Source organism: Myotis myotis, unplaced genomic scaffold (assembly GCF_014108235.1).
Source record: "Myotis myotis isolate mMyoMyo1 unplaced genomic scaffold, mMyoMyo1.p scaffold_m19_p_1, whole genome shotgun sequence".
Taxonomy (NCBI): domain Eukaryota; kingdom Metazoa; phylum Chordata; class Mammalia; order Chiroptera; family Vespertilionidae; genus Myotis; species Myotis myotis.
Genome location: NW_023416313.1, coordinates 131246506 through 131261876, shown reverse-complemented (window position 1 = coordinate 131261876; position 15371 = coordinate 131246506). Strand labels below are relative to the sequence as shown.

Sequence of the window (15371 nt, the reverse complement as noted above, 5' to 3'; positions counted from 1 at the left end):
GCTTTGACACTCTAAATAACTTTATTAGTTGCCCTTCCAACATTCTTGTCTTTCTACTACTACATGCTACTCATGATTTTTTCTGTATAATCACAGATGCCACCTAATCTACATCTATTAGGAATATCACCCTTCCTTGACCCCCCCTACATCCAACAAAAACATTTCTCTCTCTACAAGTAAAATGCTTTGTCTTCTCAAATAGATTGTTAGTCCATTGAGGACAGAGGGGGACCCATTTATTTTCCACTCCCATGTGTTTTTAATGTCCATGCATTAAGAATTATGCCATATATGCAATAGGTGTCCAATAAACTATTCACTGAAGAAATATTACTTACTTACTATGAATGAGAAAAGTATGTAATTTAATACTTTTATTCAATTATGGATGGTTTTCCATATGAGTCAGAGAAGACACAGGGAAACAATACGAAAGCAATATACTTTTATTAAAAATTTTAAAAAATTAACTGATTTTATAATTGGCAGTGGGGGAATAAAAGTCTGCTTTAGATTGTGCTTTTTCAGATTTAAATACAAACATGACAGTGAATTGCTACATCCATAGAGTAATTTAGGAGTTGTTTGTGTAATAATGTGCTATAAATATTGAGGAATTAAACATTTTATCCAAATTTCTCGAAAGTATAATAGTTTTAGCCTGAACCCTATGAGAAGCTGAAGATGAAAACCAAATATCCTGGTACATCAAAGAAAAATGTAGGTAAAGCTTTTGGAGCCTCAAGACTTGAATGTCTTCACTCTTAAATCTGTGACTTCCTATGTAAATCCCTAATTTCTTTAAACCATATTTCCTCAATTTTGTGAAAGGGATATTGTGTCTATTGTCAGTCAAGAAGTTTTTAAAAATAATAAAACTTTAAAAGTAACACAGTAGAACTAAAAAAGGCTCTGTTTTAAAATATAGCATGCTTCCTTATAGTATATGTATGGAAAACATAGAAAAACGTAACCAAATGGTCTTATAAGGAATAAAATTTTATTTTACAAAGAATAATGTGTCATTCTATTCAGTGAATACCCAATTTGAGCTGTATCTTCATTGACTATGAAATTTAGCATTGATAGATATAAATGGGATACAAAAATCATATTATCAAAATTTAAAAAGGAATAAAGTAAAATATTTTATTTTACCTTAGTATGTTTTTAATCTCATATTTTATCATGGGAATATTTGATTTGGAATTTTTCAAATGGTCTCTTCCTGCAAGGAATTCAAAATGCTGGCCCATGTTGCTGTAGTGATTAAGAGTGAGGATGAGGTACACAGCTCATGGCTCAAGTTGGAGAAGATGTAACAAGATACCATAAGCAGACTTTTGAGCTATGAAGTTAGAAATTTGAAGAGATCTACACTAAACTAGTTTTCCCTCTCCTTTTTGTCTTACACTTTTAAATTTTTTTAAGCTAAGAAACCGAGAGATCTGAAAATGACACTGTGCTTTTATTTTTTACTAGTTTGATATATAATACTGTTAACCGTTCTCATTAAATAGACCTCTGTAATCTTAGTGATTTACATGAGTGGCACCAAGTTACATGATTTATAAGGCTTGACACAAAAAGGAAGCATTATGGTGTATAGGAATAAAAGGGATCTGAATCTACAGAAATGTTGTCAATGCACTAATGCATACATTTAAGATATGAACCACAAATCTACTGCTGTGACCAGAACAACTTATACATTGATTTTGAAAAATGTTACTAGTTGCCAGTACTAGTTCCAGTGCCCCAGAACTTCCACCATCATTTCTGAGAAAAAGTATCACAAGAATGGTCAATGGTAGAGCCTCTGCAGCACCAAGCCAAGTAAAGCTGCACAGATTGCTGCTGTTTAGTTATGCTTCCAGTACCTTTTAATTTCAGAATAAGGGAGGGGGTTGGTGATCCCTAGAAATTCCCAGGCACCTGGCATTGGGAAGTTCCTGCTGTCAAAATTAAAGTGTGCCTTAAACACCCCAAATAAACATCAAACTGTAGCAGGGACTTTAAAAGGCCAGGCTGATTAATCAGGGGCTCAAATCCTCTTATCAGACTTCCGAAGTCAGTTGAAATATCACTGCAAGAACAATTTAGGGAAGAAAGATACTATGGCAAGGCAGGCCACAAATCAATTTCATTGTACCTAAAACTTCACTTGCCCCACCAGTGTGGCTCAGTTGGTTGAGCATCATCCCATGCACCAAGAGGTTGCCAGTTCAATTCCCAGTCAGGGTACATGCCTGGTTGTGCAGGAGGCAGCTGATCAATGTTTCTCTCTCCCTCTTGCCTTCCTGTCTCTCTAAAAAATAATCAATAAAAACATTTTAAAAAAATTAAAAAAATAAAACTCCTTCACTTAGTAACACTATGCTGAAAGATCACGCCCAGAGATTTGTATTTAATATATTTAAGGACAATGGGTAAAACAACAATTTTGAAATCAGAAATCAGAAATAATATAGTATTGCTACAGTGTCTAGTGAAACATTTTTCAGAGTGGCTGGAAGATTACACCAAAAACGACATAAATGAAAATATTGGACTTTGAATAAAGAAGGGGGAAATTAATGAAAGTGACATGCACCAAATAATCGAGAGGTAATCTATATGTAGATATAAAGTCAGGCTAAAGAACTTCCCTGGACATATACAGTTAATGAGAAAGAGTAGAATCTGAAAAATCTTGATTATGACCTAGCTCTGTAACTCTCAGATCTAACTAAATTGTAACATGATCGAATTTGTAAGGATAAAGGTTACTTCTCTGATTTATATATTGATTCCATTGCTATTCCACATATTCCAGATTAAACTGTCCTAAACAGTCCCAACATCTTAGAGGAACGCAGACATTTCATGTTACCTAATGGAAAAAGGAGAGTAGAGGAAGCAGGGCTTTCTTTTTATGGCAATTTTCTTAACAGGAAGTTGTATTTCTTCAAAGTACATCATCAAGCAAAGGTCTTGGTGAGGATATCTTCATGCTGCTGCAGGTGAACGGTGCCAATTCCTACAGCAGGTGTTGGCAAAGGTGGTCGGCTCACAAGGCGGAGCTGTCATTGGAGCAGAAAAGAAATAAAATGACACTGTGACCCAATCAGAACTCTGCTTAGTTCACCCAAGCAGGTGCCTGTATTTCTCTTAGCTTGTTTAACATAAATCACCTTTTTGGGGAAAAAATGACTTACATAGACTATATTGTCACAACTAAAAAGTAACTAAATTCCAGGCATAATAAGGGAATATAAATTCTCAAATTTATTCTATTCTTCAGTAACTATTAGTTGGTTTTACTAGTAACTGTAGAGTTTCCTAAATTAGCGCTATTTACATTTGAAAATGATTTGGGCCTAGCCAACTAGTATCAAATGAGTGAACAGAGTTCTAATTTAAGCAGAATAGAAAGATAAAACAGAAGCACAATTGCTCTTCTCACTGTTTTCCCCTTCCTACAGCACAATTAAGAAGAATTTGGCCGGTAAGGGATCTCTGCTTGTGGATGGGTCTGGAACAAGCATCATTGGGTATTGCTACTCCCACACTGTAAAATAAGCCTGCCCATCACTCAGCTCCCCCATGGCTTGGGTGTTGACCTTTAGGACAAGAATGCTGAATAGGCTAGTGGGAAAGCAGCCAACAGGTAAGGGTTTTACTTCCTACATATAGTCACTTTTTGTTTTTACATGATACTAGTATGTGCACATAGATTGACAAACACTCAGCATTTTATTTGAAAGAATAGCCTAAAACTAGACTTTACCAGTATATTTTAGTTCATATTTAAAGGAATTGAATTGATAGTAGGGGATAAAACCATTTGTTGGCACTCCAGGAAAAGCAAGCTACAAGAACACCGTGAAAGGCAGAGACAGTACCTTGCAGCCCAGCTGCTTTTCAAACCTTGGAGAAACAAAACACCATGGACCCATGTTCTGAGGCTCCTCCTGACTCCAAATAAAATCTATAAAAGAAGAAAATCCATCTCAGTACCTCAAGTAAACATACACAACATAAACATACATACATACACACACACACACACACTATATGTATATATACACACACATTTTTCCAACATGGCATAGTGTCTTTTTTTTTTTTTTTTTGACAAATACATAGTAATGTATCCACCAGCACAACCATGATACTGAACAATTCTATTAACCAAAAAGTTCCCTCATCTTGTCCCTTTGTACTCAAGTCCTTCTCCTACCCCCAATCTCTGGCAACCACTGATGTTTTCTCTATCCCAACAGTTTTGCCTTTTCCAGAATGTCATTTAAATAAAATCATACAGTACGGGTCTGGCTTCCTTGAATTAGCAAAATCCATTTGTGATTTTGCTGATAGCAATAGTTCATTCTCTTTTACTGTTGAGTAGTATGACCTTGAGTATGGATGTACCACAGATTGTTTAGTCACTCATGGTGGAAGGACATTTTGTTTGTTTCCAGTTTAAGGCAATTATGAATAAAGCTGTTATAAACATTCACATACAGAAATTTCTGGGGACATGTTTTCCATTCTGTTTGGTAAGTAAACACCTAAGAGTGGGACTGTCGGGTGGTATGGTAACTCTATGTGTAACTGCATAAGAAACTGACAAACTGTGTACCACAATGGCAGAACCAATTTGCATTCCCACCAGCAGTGAATAAGGGTTACAGTTGCTCCTCATCCTCATCATCACTTGATATTGTCAGTTTGTTGTTTTGTTTTCATTATAGCCATTCAAACAGGTACGTAGCCATATCTCATTTTAACTTAATTTGCATTTCCATTATCACTAATTATGTTGAACATCTTTTCATATAGTTATTTGCCATCTAGTTCTTTGGTAAAGTGCCTGCTCTTTAAAAATTGAATTACATATTTTCTTACTGTTGAGTTTTAAGAGTTCTTTAAACACCCTGGATAGTCCTTTTCCAGATATCTATCTGCAAATATTTTCTCCCAGTTTGTGGCTTGTCCTTTTATTTTCTTTGCAGAAGTTTTTCATTTTGATAAAGTCCAATTTTTCTTTTATGGAACATGTTTTTGGTGTTACAGCTAAGAACTTTTTGCCCAACTTAAGGTCACAAAGGTTTTCTTCTAGAAGTTTTGCAACTTCATATTTTACATTTAGGTCTATAATCAACTTTGATTTAATTTCTGTGTAAGGTGCATAAGATATCCAATTATTCCAACTCCATTTGTTGAAAGACTTATCTTTTACAATTATAGTTGATTTGTTGTAAATGATAGTGATTCCCTCCAAACTCTCAAGAAATTAGATGCCTTAGATGAGAGAAGGGGAGACTGTAAGAAACACCACAAAAGGCATGAAGACACTGGCTCTAGAAGTATTATTTTCATATTTCTAGATTCCATGAGATCCAATCTATATACATAAAAGCCTAAGCAACCGTCCGACTGTCTGACCGGTAGCTATGACATGCAATGACCACCTGGGGGCAGACACTCTGACTGATAGCTATGACACACACTGACCACCAGGGGGCAGACGCTCAATGCAGGAGCTGCCGGGCTGCAGTGAGGGCAGCTGCAGTTCTTGGGTGATGCACCCGGAAATGGAGAGAAGGGAGCCTGATTCCAGGTGCGTCACTGGAGAGCCACCCTCTCGTAATCTGCAACTTCTCAGGGGATGTTGGAGAGCCAGTTTCAGCCCGATCCCCGCAGGCCAGGGCGAGGGACCCCACCAGTTTTCTAATAACTCTCACTGCCCCCATAACCTCTTTTCATTTGAGATAGTTCAAAGAAAACATTCACATGCAGATATTTCAAATCAAAGAACCCTTTACCTTTAACATGTTTGTATTTGCTCATCTCCAGTTGTAATGAGTCCAACGGGAATGGGCAGAGTTCCTCTATTCGGATAATGGCAAATGCATGTTTCTCGGCCCCCAAAGATTCTCTTTGCTTCAGTAGGGCATAGAAGTGTTTGCCAGAGCAGAACACTAGACTCTTAACACTGTTTGGTAGAAAAGGGACAGTCGGATGAGAGAGAAATACCTCAAAATAAGAATTGTATCAGAAGAAAGGGGAGACCACATAGATTTAAAGGCTTCACTAGTAAAGCAGTGGGGCTCTGTAGTTGGGCTCAGACATATGTGATGCCCTGGCAAGCCTTCTTTAGCAACATATGCCTCCAAAGTTCACTCTTCCATGCATATTTTAACTCCTACCTTGCTCACTTAAAGGACATATTAAGAAGGAGGAGATTTGGGTTTCTTTGGGTTTTTTAACATGAGCTAGTTCTCCCACCAATTAAAACTCTGAAAACAGAAATACACATCAAATTACTTTTTTGGATCCACAGATGAATCACCAATGACCGGTTTGAATGTTGTTCCTGGTGCCATTTCCTGAAGAGTCGACACAGCTGCCTAAGGAGTAGGGGAAAAGCCATAAATCTATCAAACAGTTGAAAGGAGCTGAAGATGCTTTTACTTATAAGGGATCTTTGCCAAGAAATAGTATCAAAATTCTCAACTAGGAACATAAGTAAACATATGTACTAATAAATACAATAGCCTTACAGAAATATTTAATTCTAAATACTTCAGAATAAATTCTTTTCCTGAGGTTAGGTAAGATTGCCTTTTGTCTGGTGCCACAGAACCAGACAAAAATTTTAAGAACCAAAGTTTTAGTTTGATCATACAACTTTATTATTAATAGAAAGTCTGCTTTAATTTTTTGGAATTAGAAGCAACATTTTATAGATTTATATTGTGAACCAAAACAGCGAAGCTAAGGCAATTATTTCGCTCTTTAAGTTTCTTATTATAAGTTTCAAGTGAAACCTATTAGAACAAGTAGGAACAAGAAGTGAATATTTCTGTGATTAAAATTTTTTTTATATATATATTTTTTTATTGATTAAGATATTACATATGTGTCCTTGTCCCCACGTTGCCCTCTACCCCCCACCCCCCCCCACCCCCGCTCATGCCCTCACCCCCCCGTTGTCCATGTCCATTGATTAGGCCTATATGCTTGCATATAAGTCCTTTGGTTGATCTTTCCCCCTTACCCCCACCCTCCCCTACCTTCCCTCCAAGTCCCGACAGTCCAATCAATGCCTCTCCGTCTCTGGATCAGTCCTTGTTCATCAGCTTATGTTGTTCATTATATTCCACAAATGAGTGAGATCCTGTGGTATTTATCCGCTCTCAAGTTCCATCCCTGCTGTGGCAAATGGTAAGAGTTCCTTTTTCTTCTTCCTCTTCTTAAAGAATACCTTTCAGCATTTCATATAATGCTGGTTTGGTGGTGATGAACTCCTTTAGCTTTTTCTTATCCGTGAAGCTCTTTATCTGACCTTCTATTCTGAATGATAGCTTTGCTGGATAAAGTAATCTTGGTTGCAGGTTCTTGCTATTCATCACTTTGAATATTTCTTGCCATTCTCTTCTGGCCTGCATGGTTTCTGTTGAGAAATCAGCTGACAGTCGTATGGGTACTCCCTTGTAGGTAACTGACTGTCTTTCTCTTGCTGCTTTTAAGATTCTCTCTTTATCTTTTGCTCTTGGCATTTTAATTATGATGTGTCTTGGTGTGGTCCTCCTTGGATTCCTTTTGTTTGGGGTTCTCTGCGCTTCCTGGACTTGTAAGTCCATTTCTTTCACCAGGTGGGGGAAGTTTTCTGTCATTATTTCTTCAAAAAGGTTTTCAATATCTTGCCCTCTCTCTCCTTCTGGTACCCCTATAATTCTGATGTTGGTACGCTTGAAGTTGTCCCAGAGGTTCCTTACACTATCTTCATATTTTTGGAATCTCTTTTCTTTTTTCTTTTTCGGTTGGGTATTTTTTGTTTCTTTGTATTTCAAATCTTTGACTTGATTCTTGGGATCCTCTTTTCTGCTGCTGGATCTCTGTAAATTATTCTTTATTTCAGTCAGTGTATGCTTAATTTCTAGTTGGTCCTTTTTCATGTCCTCCATGGTCTCCCTATACTTATTGAGGGATTCATTAAATTTATCGGCGGTTTCCATAAAATTCTTGAAAAACCTTATAACCGTGGCCTTAAACTCTATATCCAATCGTTTGCTTTCCTCCATTTCTGCCATTTGTGACCTGTTTCTTTGTCTCCGCATTTTGGCAGCTTCCCTGTGTTGATAGAGTGGCCCTGTGCGCCAGGTGTCCTGTAGGGCCCAGTAGCTCAGCCTCCCCAGTTACCTGGGGTGGACACTCTTGGTGCACTCTTGGTGCCTTGGTTGTTGTAGAATCACTGGGAGAGATCACTGCTGTGAGAATCAGCTGTGTCTAAAGTGGGAGAACTTCTGTGCTGAAGACACCCTTCTGGGGCAAGACTTGCTTCAGTGGGGCTTTGGTGCTCACTGAGTCTGCTCCCTGAGTGCGTCCCTTATGGATCTGAGGAGTTGCAATCTGGATGGAGCCCCTCTGACCACTGGGTACAGTGGCTCCTGGTTCTAAGGAGGTGCTAATTCAGCCTCTGCCTGAGGCCACACAGCAGGAGCCACGAAGAGGCTCAGCTGTGAAGCAATGCAAGCCGCTGCGGGGCCTTGGGCCTTCTCTTGGAAGTTCCAGGTCTGCCTGGTTTGTCTGCAGTTAGGTACATTCACATGCAAAAGCCTCTGCCGCAGCCTGGGTGGGGCGGGGTCTCAGGGAGTCAGAGGGCGGAGAAAGCGGCCATGGCCGATTCTCCACCCGGAGTCGCGCGTCTCAGTGTTCCGGTAACGGCTGCAAGCACCTCTGAGTGAAAGCCGCCCTCAAGTTCGCTCGCTGCCGGACAGACCAGCTTCTCCCCGTGTGAGACCTGGGTCCCCAGAGACTTCCCGGAACCGGAGTTCAGAGCAGTCGGGAGTTGGTGATTCAAAAAGACAGCCGCGTCCTCAGGCACCACCCCCTTTCCGCGCGCGCGCGCCGCCGTACCTCTGCACTTCACCTCCGCAGCGCCTCTGGCTCTCAGCGTGCTTTTCTTTCCTTCTAGTTGTGGAATTTACACTCAGCCAGCCTTCCTGTTGTTCTGGGTGATGTTTGCTCAGTCCTTTGCGGTAATTTTCAATTGTTGTGAGAGGCGGTGAATTCCCGGTGTTTACCTATGCCGCCATCTTAGTTGCTTAAAATTTTTTTTTGTTAATGAGCTCAATTTAAGTAAATGCTTGTTGCAAAGAACTTAGGGTACAAAACTGGTGAAGCCAAGGTTAGAGATTTGATCCCTTTTGCTATCATTTAGTTTCCCTACAGTCTAGTCCCAAATGGGTAGATGGCATTTTGCTAGGCCATTGTGGGGAGCCACACTGATGCTGGGATATTGTGATATAACTTAAAAAATTAATATTAGCTATTCAGCTAGTCTTATTATTAATTAATGTGATCTTTCTCCATTCTGAACCAGATCCTTTCATTAGTCCTCCTAGGAAGGACTGGACACAAAAGAAGCTGGGATTCAGAGCTGGCTGGGAAACTGGAGTGGGATTTAGGTACCACTTGACAGAAAACTCCTTATAGCCCTGAGGCATGTTTATCACGTGGCAAGTCATCTCTGAATAAACCATGGAAAGAAAGGGTTGACTTATATTCCAACAGATCATGTGTACCAATAATCAAAATTTCAGGAGAAAATCGGAATTCAATAACAGTTGTACTCATTTTCAATTAATAAAATAACTTACATGTTTAATGAAGATATTTGACTACTTAATGAGTAGTTTTTCACTTTAAAATCTATAGGATAGCTGTTGATATTTTTTAAGGCTCCCAAATAAGGTCTCTATTATAGGATAACTTACATATTAGACTTGGGGCAAGGAGTAAAATATTAGGGCCAGAATATGAACTCTTGATCTCAGTTTCAAATAGCAAAAGAGATTCTCAATAAAATTTCTAGTAGTTCACTTAATAGTTGGTACTATACATACATTATATTTAATATTATTACATTTGATATTGACTCCCAGAGTCAGAACTAGAGTAAGACAGGTGAGGTGCCTGGAGTGCACAATTTAAGGGGTGTTTAGTTTGCTCTAGGATCACACAAGTGCTGACCATGAGAGTATCTCCTTACTTCTCTCCAAATGCTAGACACTGCTTACAAATGCAACCTGTGAAAGCAAGTCACATGCAACTTTCCTCAATACCCCTCAATTCCAAATCTGCACTCAAACCTTTGTGCAAAACACAAGATTGTCCTGAACAGCCAAATCATTAATAACTTATTTCACCTCAGCTGTAGCATCTAAATAAATGCAAGTTTTTTTAATGTTCATTCTAATTGAGATTCTCATGTAAAATTGAAAAAAAATATAGCAGACAGGATAAATATATGCTTATTAGTATTTATTACCTTGAACTCTGCCATTTGAAAACTAGCATATTTGTTATTTAAAAATATATTGTGCACTTAACACTTAGTTCTGGTAAACCAAGAGAAAATGTACATCTTTAAAAATGTATACTTTTAAAGCAATATACAATAAGCTATACTGTTATGATGTTGTGCTTATTGAAACAGGCCTCTACATGTGATAAATCATTTAACAGGAAAAATCTAAACAAAAGTCAATGAATAACACCACTTGCTTTCATGAAAATGCTCTAAATTCCCAAGTTGCTACTATCAACACAATAGTGTTTAGACCATTTGGATTTTTAAACTTTTGCTATAAAATTGTTTTCTCTCAGACCAGGATACCAGTATGATAATATGTGCTATCCTGTCCTGCATTACAATGAAACTGAGAGCTACTTATATTACCAGTTATTCTTGAAAGGGGAAAGAGAGAGGGAGAGAGAGAGAGAGAGAGAGAGAGAGAGAGAGAGAGAGAGAGAGGTGTTTAGTTTTAGAAAAGCAAAGCCAACTAAAACTAAATAGATGTTTCTGTAATTTAGAACTATAATTAGATACAAAAGCAAACAAAAAACAATAAAATGACGAGAGAAGAAAGGCTTCCAACCAGCGTTTCCCACTTACAGGGAACCTGAGTAACATCTTTGGAGAAGCAACAATGAGGGGTTTTCTGAAGTTCCGGACCATCTGTCTTCTGAGCAAATGGAAATACTGAGCAGGAGTTGTGGGGTTTACCACAAACATGTTCACGGTGTCCCCGTCCACCCCCTCCTCTGCGCTGTCACACATCTGGGACAGAAATGAAAGAAAGGAGAATGTTCAGATCATCTCCTACAATCATAACATCTGCTCTCCAAAGGGACCACAGGGCTCTCAAGGGTGAGAAAAAAATATTTCCCTCCATTACAGATAATACCAGAAAATAAATTTACAGCCTAAGAAGAATTAACCAAAGGAGAGGTCTGATGCTTCCCCCATTTTCCTAAGTCTGCATATTTTAACACAGTTGTTTCCAAACACAGCTGATTTCAAGGAGCATCTGGAGGGGACCTTTTAAAAAATACAAATTCTGATTACTGTGGAGTTAAGATGGTGTCAGAATCCCACTCTTCTAATGAAATAAACACAAGAGTTTGATTTGTTTGTGGGGTTTTTTTTGGGGGGTGGGGGGTTGTTTTGTTTTTTTTAGAATGATTTGCTTAATATTTTTTAATTTATTTATTTTAATATTTTTATTTATTTCAGAGAGGAAGGAAGAGGGAAAGAGAGATAGAAACATCATTGAGAGAGAATCATTGATTGGCTGCCTCCTGCACTCCCCCTACTGGGGATCAAGCCCACAACCTGGGCATGTGCCCTTGACAGAAATCGAACCTGCGACTGACAATCTATCCACTGAGCAAAACCACCCAGGGCTGTTTGTTTGTTTTAAAGACAAAACAAAATCAAAAGCAGCTAACAAGGTCGAAAAGTGACAATGAACTAAATCTCAGAAGACCCTGGTGGAACAAAAAGCAAAGACATGGCTCCTAACCCCACTCCAGAAACAATGGGGAGAAAAGAAAGTGGCAAAACCCTGACAATTATTACTAGTCCCCTCCGATTTGGAGAGAGAGTGTGCATGGGCAACCCTGGTGGGAAAATAAAGGCAAAACTTAGAGCAGAAGCCACTACAGAGCTCAGTGGAGGCGACAAGGCTGCCAGGTTTGCCACTTCCAGGGCATTAAATCTGTTTCATTCAGATACTATAATGTCTGACAGTTTAAGGCACATTCATTAAGTACCTGCAGGAGGAAATTCTAGTTCAAAGCCCCTCAGAATCATGAAAACATTCCTGGGAATCAAAAAGGCACGGGACATACCTGCAAGAAACGCTCTATGCGACAGGAGGAGTGGTCGGGTCCAGCCCCGTCATACCCGTGGGGCAGGAGAATCACAATGCCGCTCTGGAGGAGCCACTTGGCCTCGCCTGGAAAACAGTAGGAGGGAGTGAGACCTTTGTGAGGCAGAAATGAAAGGTCTGATCTGATCTGGGTAGCGGAACAAATCTTAGTTAGCTGCCTGACCCCCTAGAACCATTTTCATTACATGTACTGTCTAGCATTGTTACGCCATAGTTGGGAGAAAAAATATCCCTCCTACCAGCTGAAACCCTGGAATGGCACATCCTGGGATTTATTTAGCAAGTGGAACACACAAACTCAACAGTAAACATCCGGCTCCCAGAACAGCATGGCCATGCTGAATGCACTCAGGCACAACTCTTACCAAGACTGAACAGCTCCTACTTTTCCCTCACAGAACCCCCGACAACACAGGTCACTGTCCTCAAGACATAGGCACGTTAGAACAGTCTCTGGACATGTCAAAGGCCAGTTTCCTTAAGGCACGTTTCTTTTTAATTGTTGTTTTTATTTTAAATTACATTTCCTGGGATGACATTGCTTGGCATGTTTCTTATAACTACACAGATACAGAGTAACACAACAAAGGGAAGGACCTATAGTGCACACTCATAATCCAAGAGTACTTACCCCCCAAAACGGGGTAAGCATGTGGGGGAAACTCATACTTGTACTTTATATACTTTGAATTTTTACAGTAAGCAGGTCCTTCTTTTATAAATGATTATTAAAAATAATCAAGACACACAACTTCCAACGTTCAGATACTTGAGTGTCTCTGGATTGAGGGAAGCAGATTTTCAAGACTGACGTTCACTCCGATCACAAATCCTCAACTATGTGACCATTCCCTGCTTGTGATTCATGTCATAGCTAATCAACAAACCCCTAGAGAAGATCTGAAAGTCAAACTACTTAGGACCTGGTAGGTACACGTCCTGCTTGCTATAGCCAAACACATTCCCCCACAGATGGGAAGGTGCTCCCTGCATAACAGCTGAGTAGTACTCAGCTTATTTAACTCTGATAGCTGTCATGGCCCAGTGGATGACAGGGCAACACCCAACTCTCCCCAGGATTTGTGGTACAAGGAGTCTCAAAAGCAGCTACAGTCCCTTTTCATTCATTTGTCCCCATAAGGCTAGCATCATGCATCTACTATATATTCATATGCCAAAACCAACCTCCAGAGATGAACGTGTCAAAGATGATCTGGGCACCATTGAAGAAATCGCCAAACTGAGCCTCCCAGAGGGGCAGTAACTTAGGGCTCTCAATGCTCATCCCATATTCAAATCCCAGGACAGCCTCTTCTGACAATGGGCTGTTACTGACCTGATGCAAAGGGAGAGAATAGAGACACTGTCATGCAGAGAAATGGGAACATGAGTCAGTAAAGGTAAATGATTCACATTTATGCAAACCTCTTAAGAGGGAAGAAGGGCAGAGACAGAAGCTTTATTTTTAATAGTTTCTACAGGCCTCTGAGAAAAAGCCCTCTATGAGTGATGCATATGGGAAAGTTGGAACAAAACGAGAAACATATGAAAGGTGTTAGAATATGGGCATTGAAGATTTTCTTTAAGGATTAGCAAAATTAATTTATCAGACAACCCACCTTTGGAGCTGAGAGTAAAACTGTGTCATATAAACTTTGTTTAAAAAAATGTCACAGCACAGCCAGTGTGTCTCAGTGGGTTAGAGGGTCATCCCATGCACCAGAAGGTCTTGGGTTTGATTCCTGGTCAGGGTTGCAAGTTCGATCCTGGCCCCAGTCAGGGTGTGTGCAGGAGGCAGTTTCTCTCTCACATCGGTGTTTCTCTCCCCCTATCTTCCTTTCTCTCTCTAAAAATCAATAAACTATTCTAAAAAAAAGGATGAGACGTGGAAGCTACACTGACATGCTCCCAGGACCAAACTGGAATTACAACTAAAATACAGAAAAACCATCCTGAATGATCAACTGAAGACTTGCTGGAGAGAACCCTGATAACAAAGGACAGGAACTGAAGACCACATAGAGACTTCAAAAGGGCTTGCCAGGCTCCCACAGACAGCAGCTGAAGTTCCGGAGGGATATCTCAGCTGTTGGGGGTACCCACTGAGAACTCTGGAGCCCAAACTCCAAGGTGGGCTCCCCAACCCAGATCATTGAACTGAGAAAGGTGCTCACACAATATCTGTCTGTGAAAAGCAGCAGGGTTTCTGTCTGCCAGGGAGAGATGGCTGGAAATTCAGTCACCCACTTAAAGGGCCAACACACAAAATTTTGTGTGCAGCCACTCACCTTGGGATCTGACCCAGGGAGGACAGAGTGGACTGGAGCTGCGTGGGCAGAAGCCAGGGTTAGGGGCTGTGGGGTTAGAGCTCAAGAGACAGCCACCCCAGTTTCCTGTGCTGAGTCATTCCCTCATACTGCAGGGGATGCCTTTCTCCTGCAGACCTTCACCATACAGGCAGCTTTTGCCTGGGGGAGAAGCAATTGCCCCATCCTATTGGAAAATCCCTTACTGCACCCTATGGAGTTTCTGAGGCCCATTAAGAGACTGAGAATAACAATCAGCCTGCAGCCAGAAGCAATTGCCCCACTCTGTTGGAAAACCTCTTGCCTTACCCTGTGGTCAATAACCTGAGACTAATCAAGACTGAATAACAATCAGAGTATAAACAGAGGCAGTCTCTGGAGGCTCTGAGTGTTTCCTGATCCAATCCAGGGCCCAGGGCTAGGAAAATCAGGCCTTGGTGCACAAATCTTAGTCCTTTCCCAAGGCATTCATCCCCAGCAGAGGGAGCCACAAGTAGTGGATTGGTGATGGCTTCAAAAAGGGTACTCAGGGCCAGTCAGAAACAGCATCTGACACTATCCTGCACTAGAGACTGTGAGTTGCAGCAGATCTACCTAGTACACAGACACAATCTCAAACAGGCAGCCAAAATGTGGAGACAAAAAAACAAACCCCAAATGAAAAAACAAGAGAATTCTCCAGAAGAGCTAAATGAAATGGGGATAAGAAATTTATCAGACATAGAACACAGAATAATAAAGGTAAATATGCTCAACAGCATGAGAAAAGATATAGTAACTATGAAGAATGACATAGCACTAATAAATAACACACTAGAAGAACACACAGAAGGTT

The 15371-nt window shown here is 40.1% G+C and overlaps 1 protein-coding gene across 2 annotated transcripts in view; it reads right to left on the bottom strand.

The window, feature by feature from the left end:
- Nucleotides 1-426: 426 nt before the first annotated feature.
- The window catches only part of DHTKD1 (dehydrogenase E1 and transketolase domain containing 1), a 62630-nt gene continuing 47685 nt past the window's right edge, over nt 427-15371 (bottom strand). The window contains exons 11-17 of one of the 2 annotated variants that reach the window (XM_036352362.1): nt 13416-13566; nt 12190-12296; nt 10952-11116; nt 6316-6398; nt 5814-5983; nt 3888-3973; nt 427-3065 (exon numbers count right to left, since the gene is read on the bottom strand). In XM_036352362.1, coding sequence (XP_036208255.1) covers nt 2964-3065; nt 3888-3973; nt 5814-5983; nt 6316-6398; nt 10952-11116; nt 12190-12296; nt 13416-13566 — 864 coding nt within the window. In that variant the 3' untranslated portion in view covers nt 427-2963. The remainder of the gene's footprint in view (nt 3066-3887; nt 3974-5813; nt 5984-6315; nt 6399-10951; nt 11117-12189; nt 12297-13415; nt 13567-15371) is intronic. The other variant, XM_036352369.1, reaches the window with a different exon arrangement.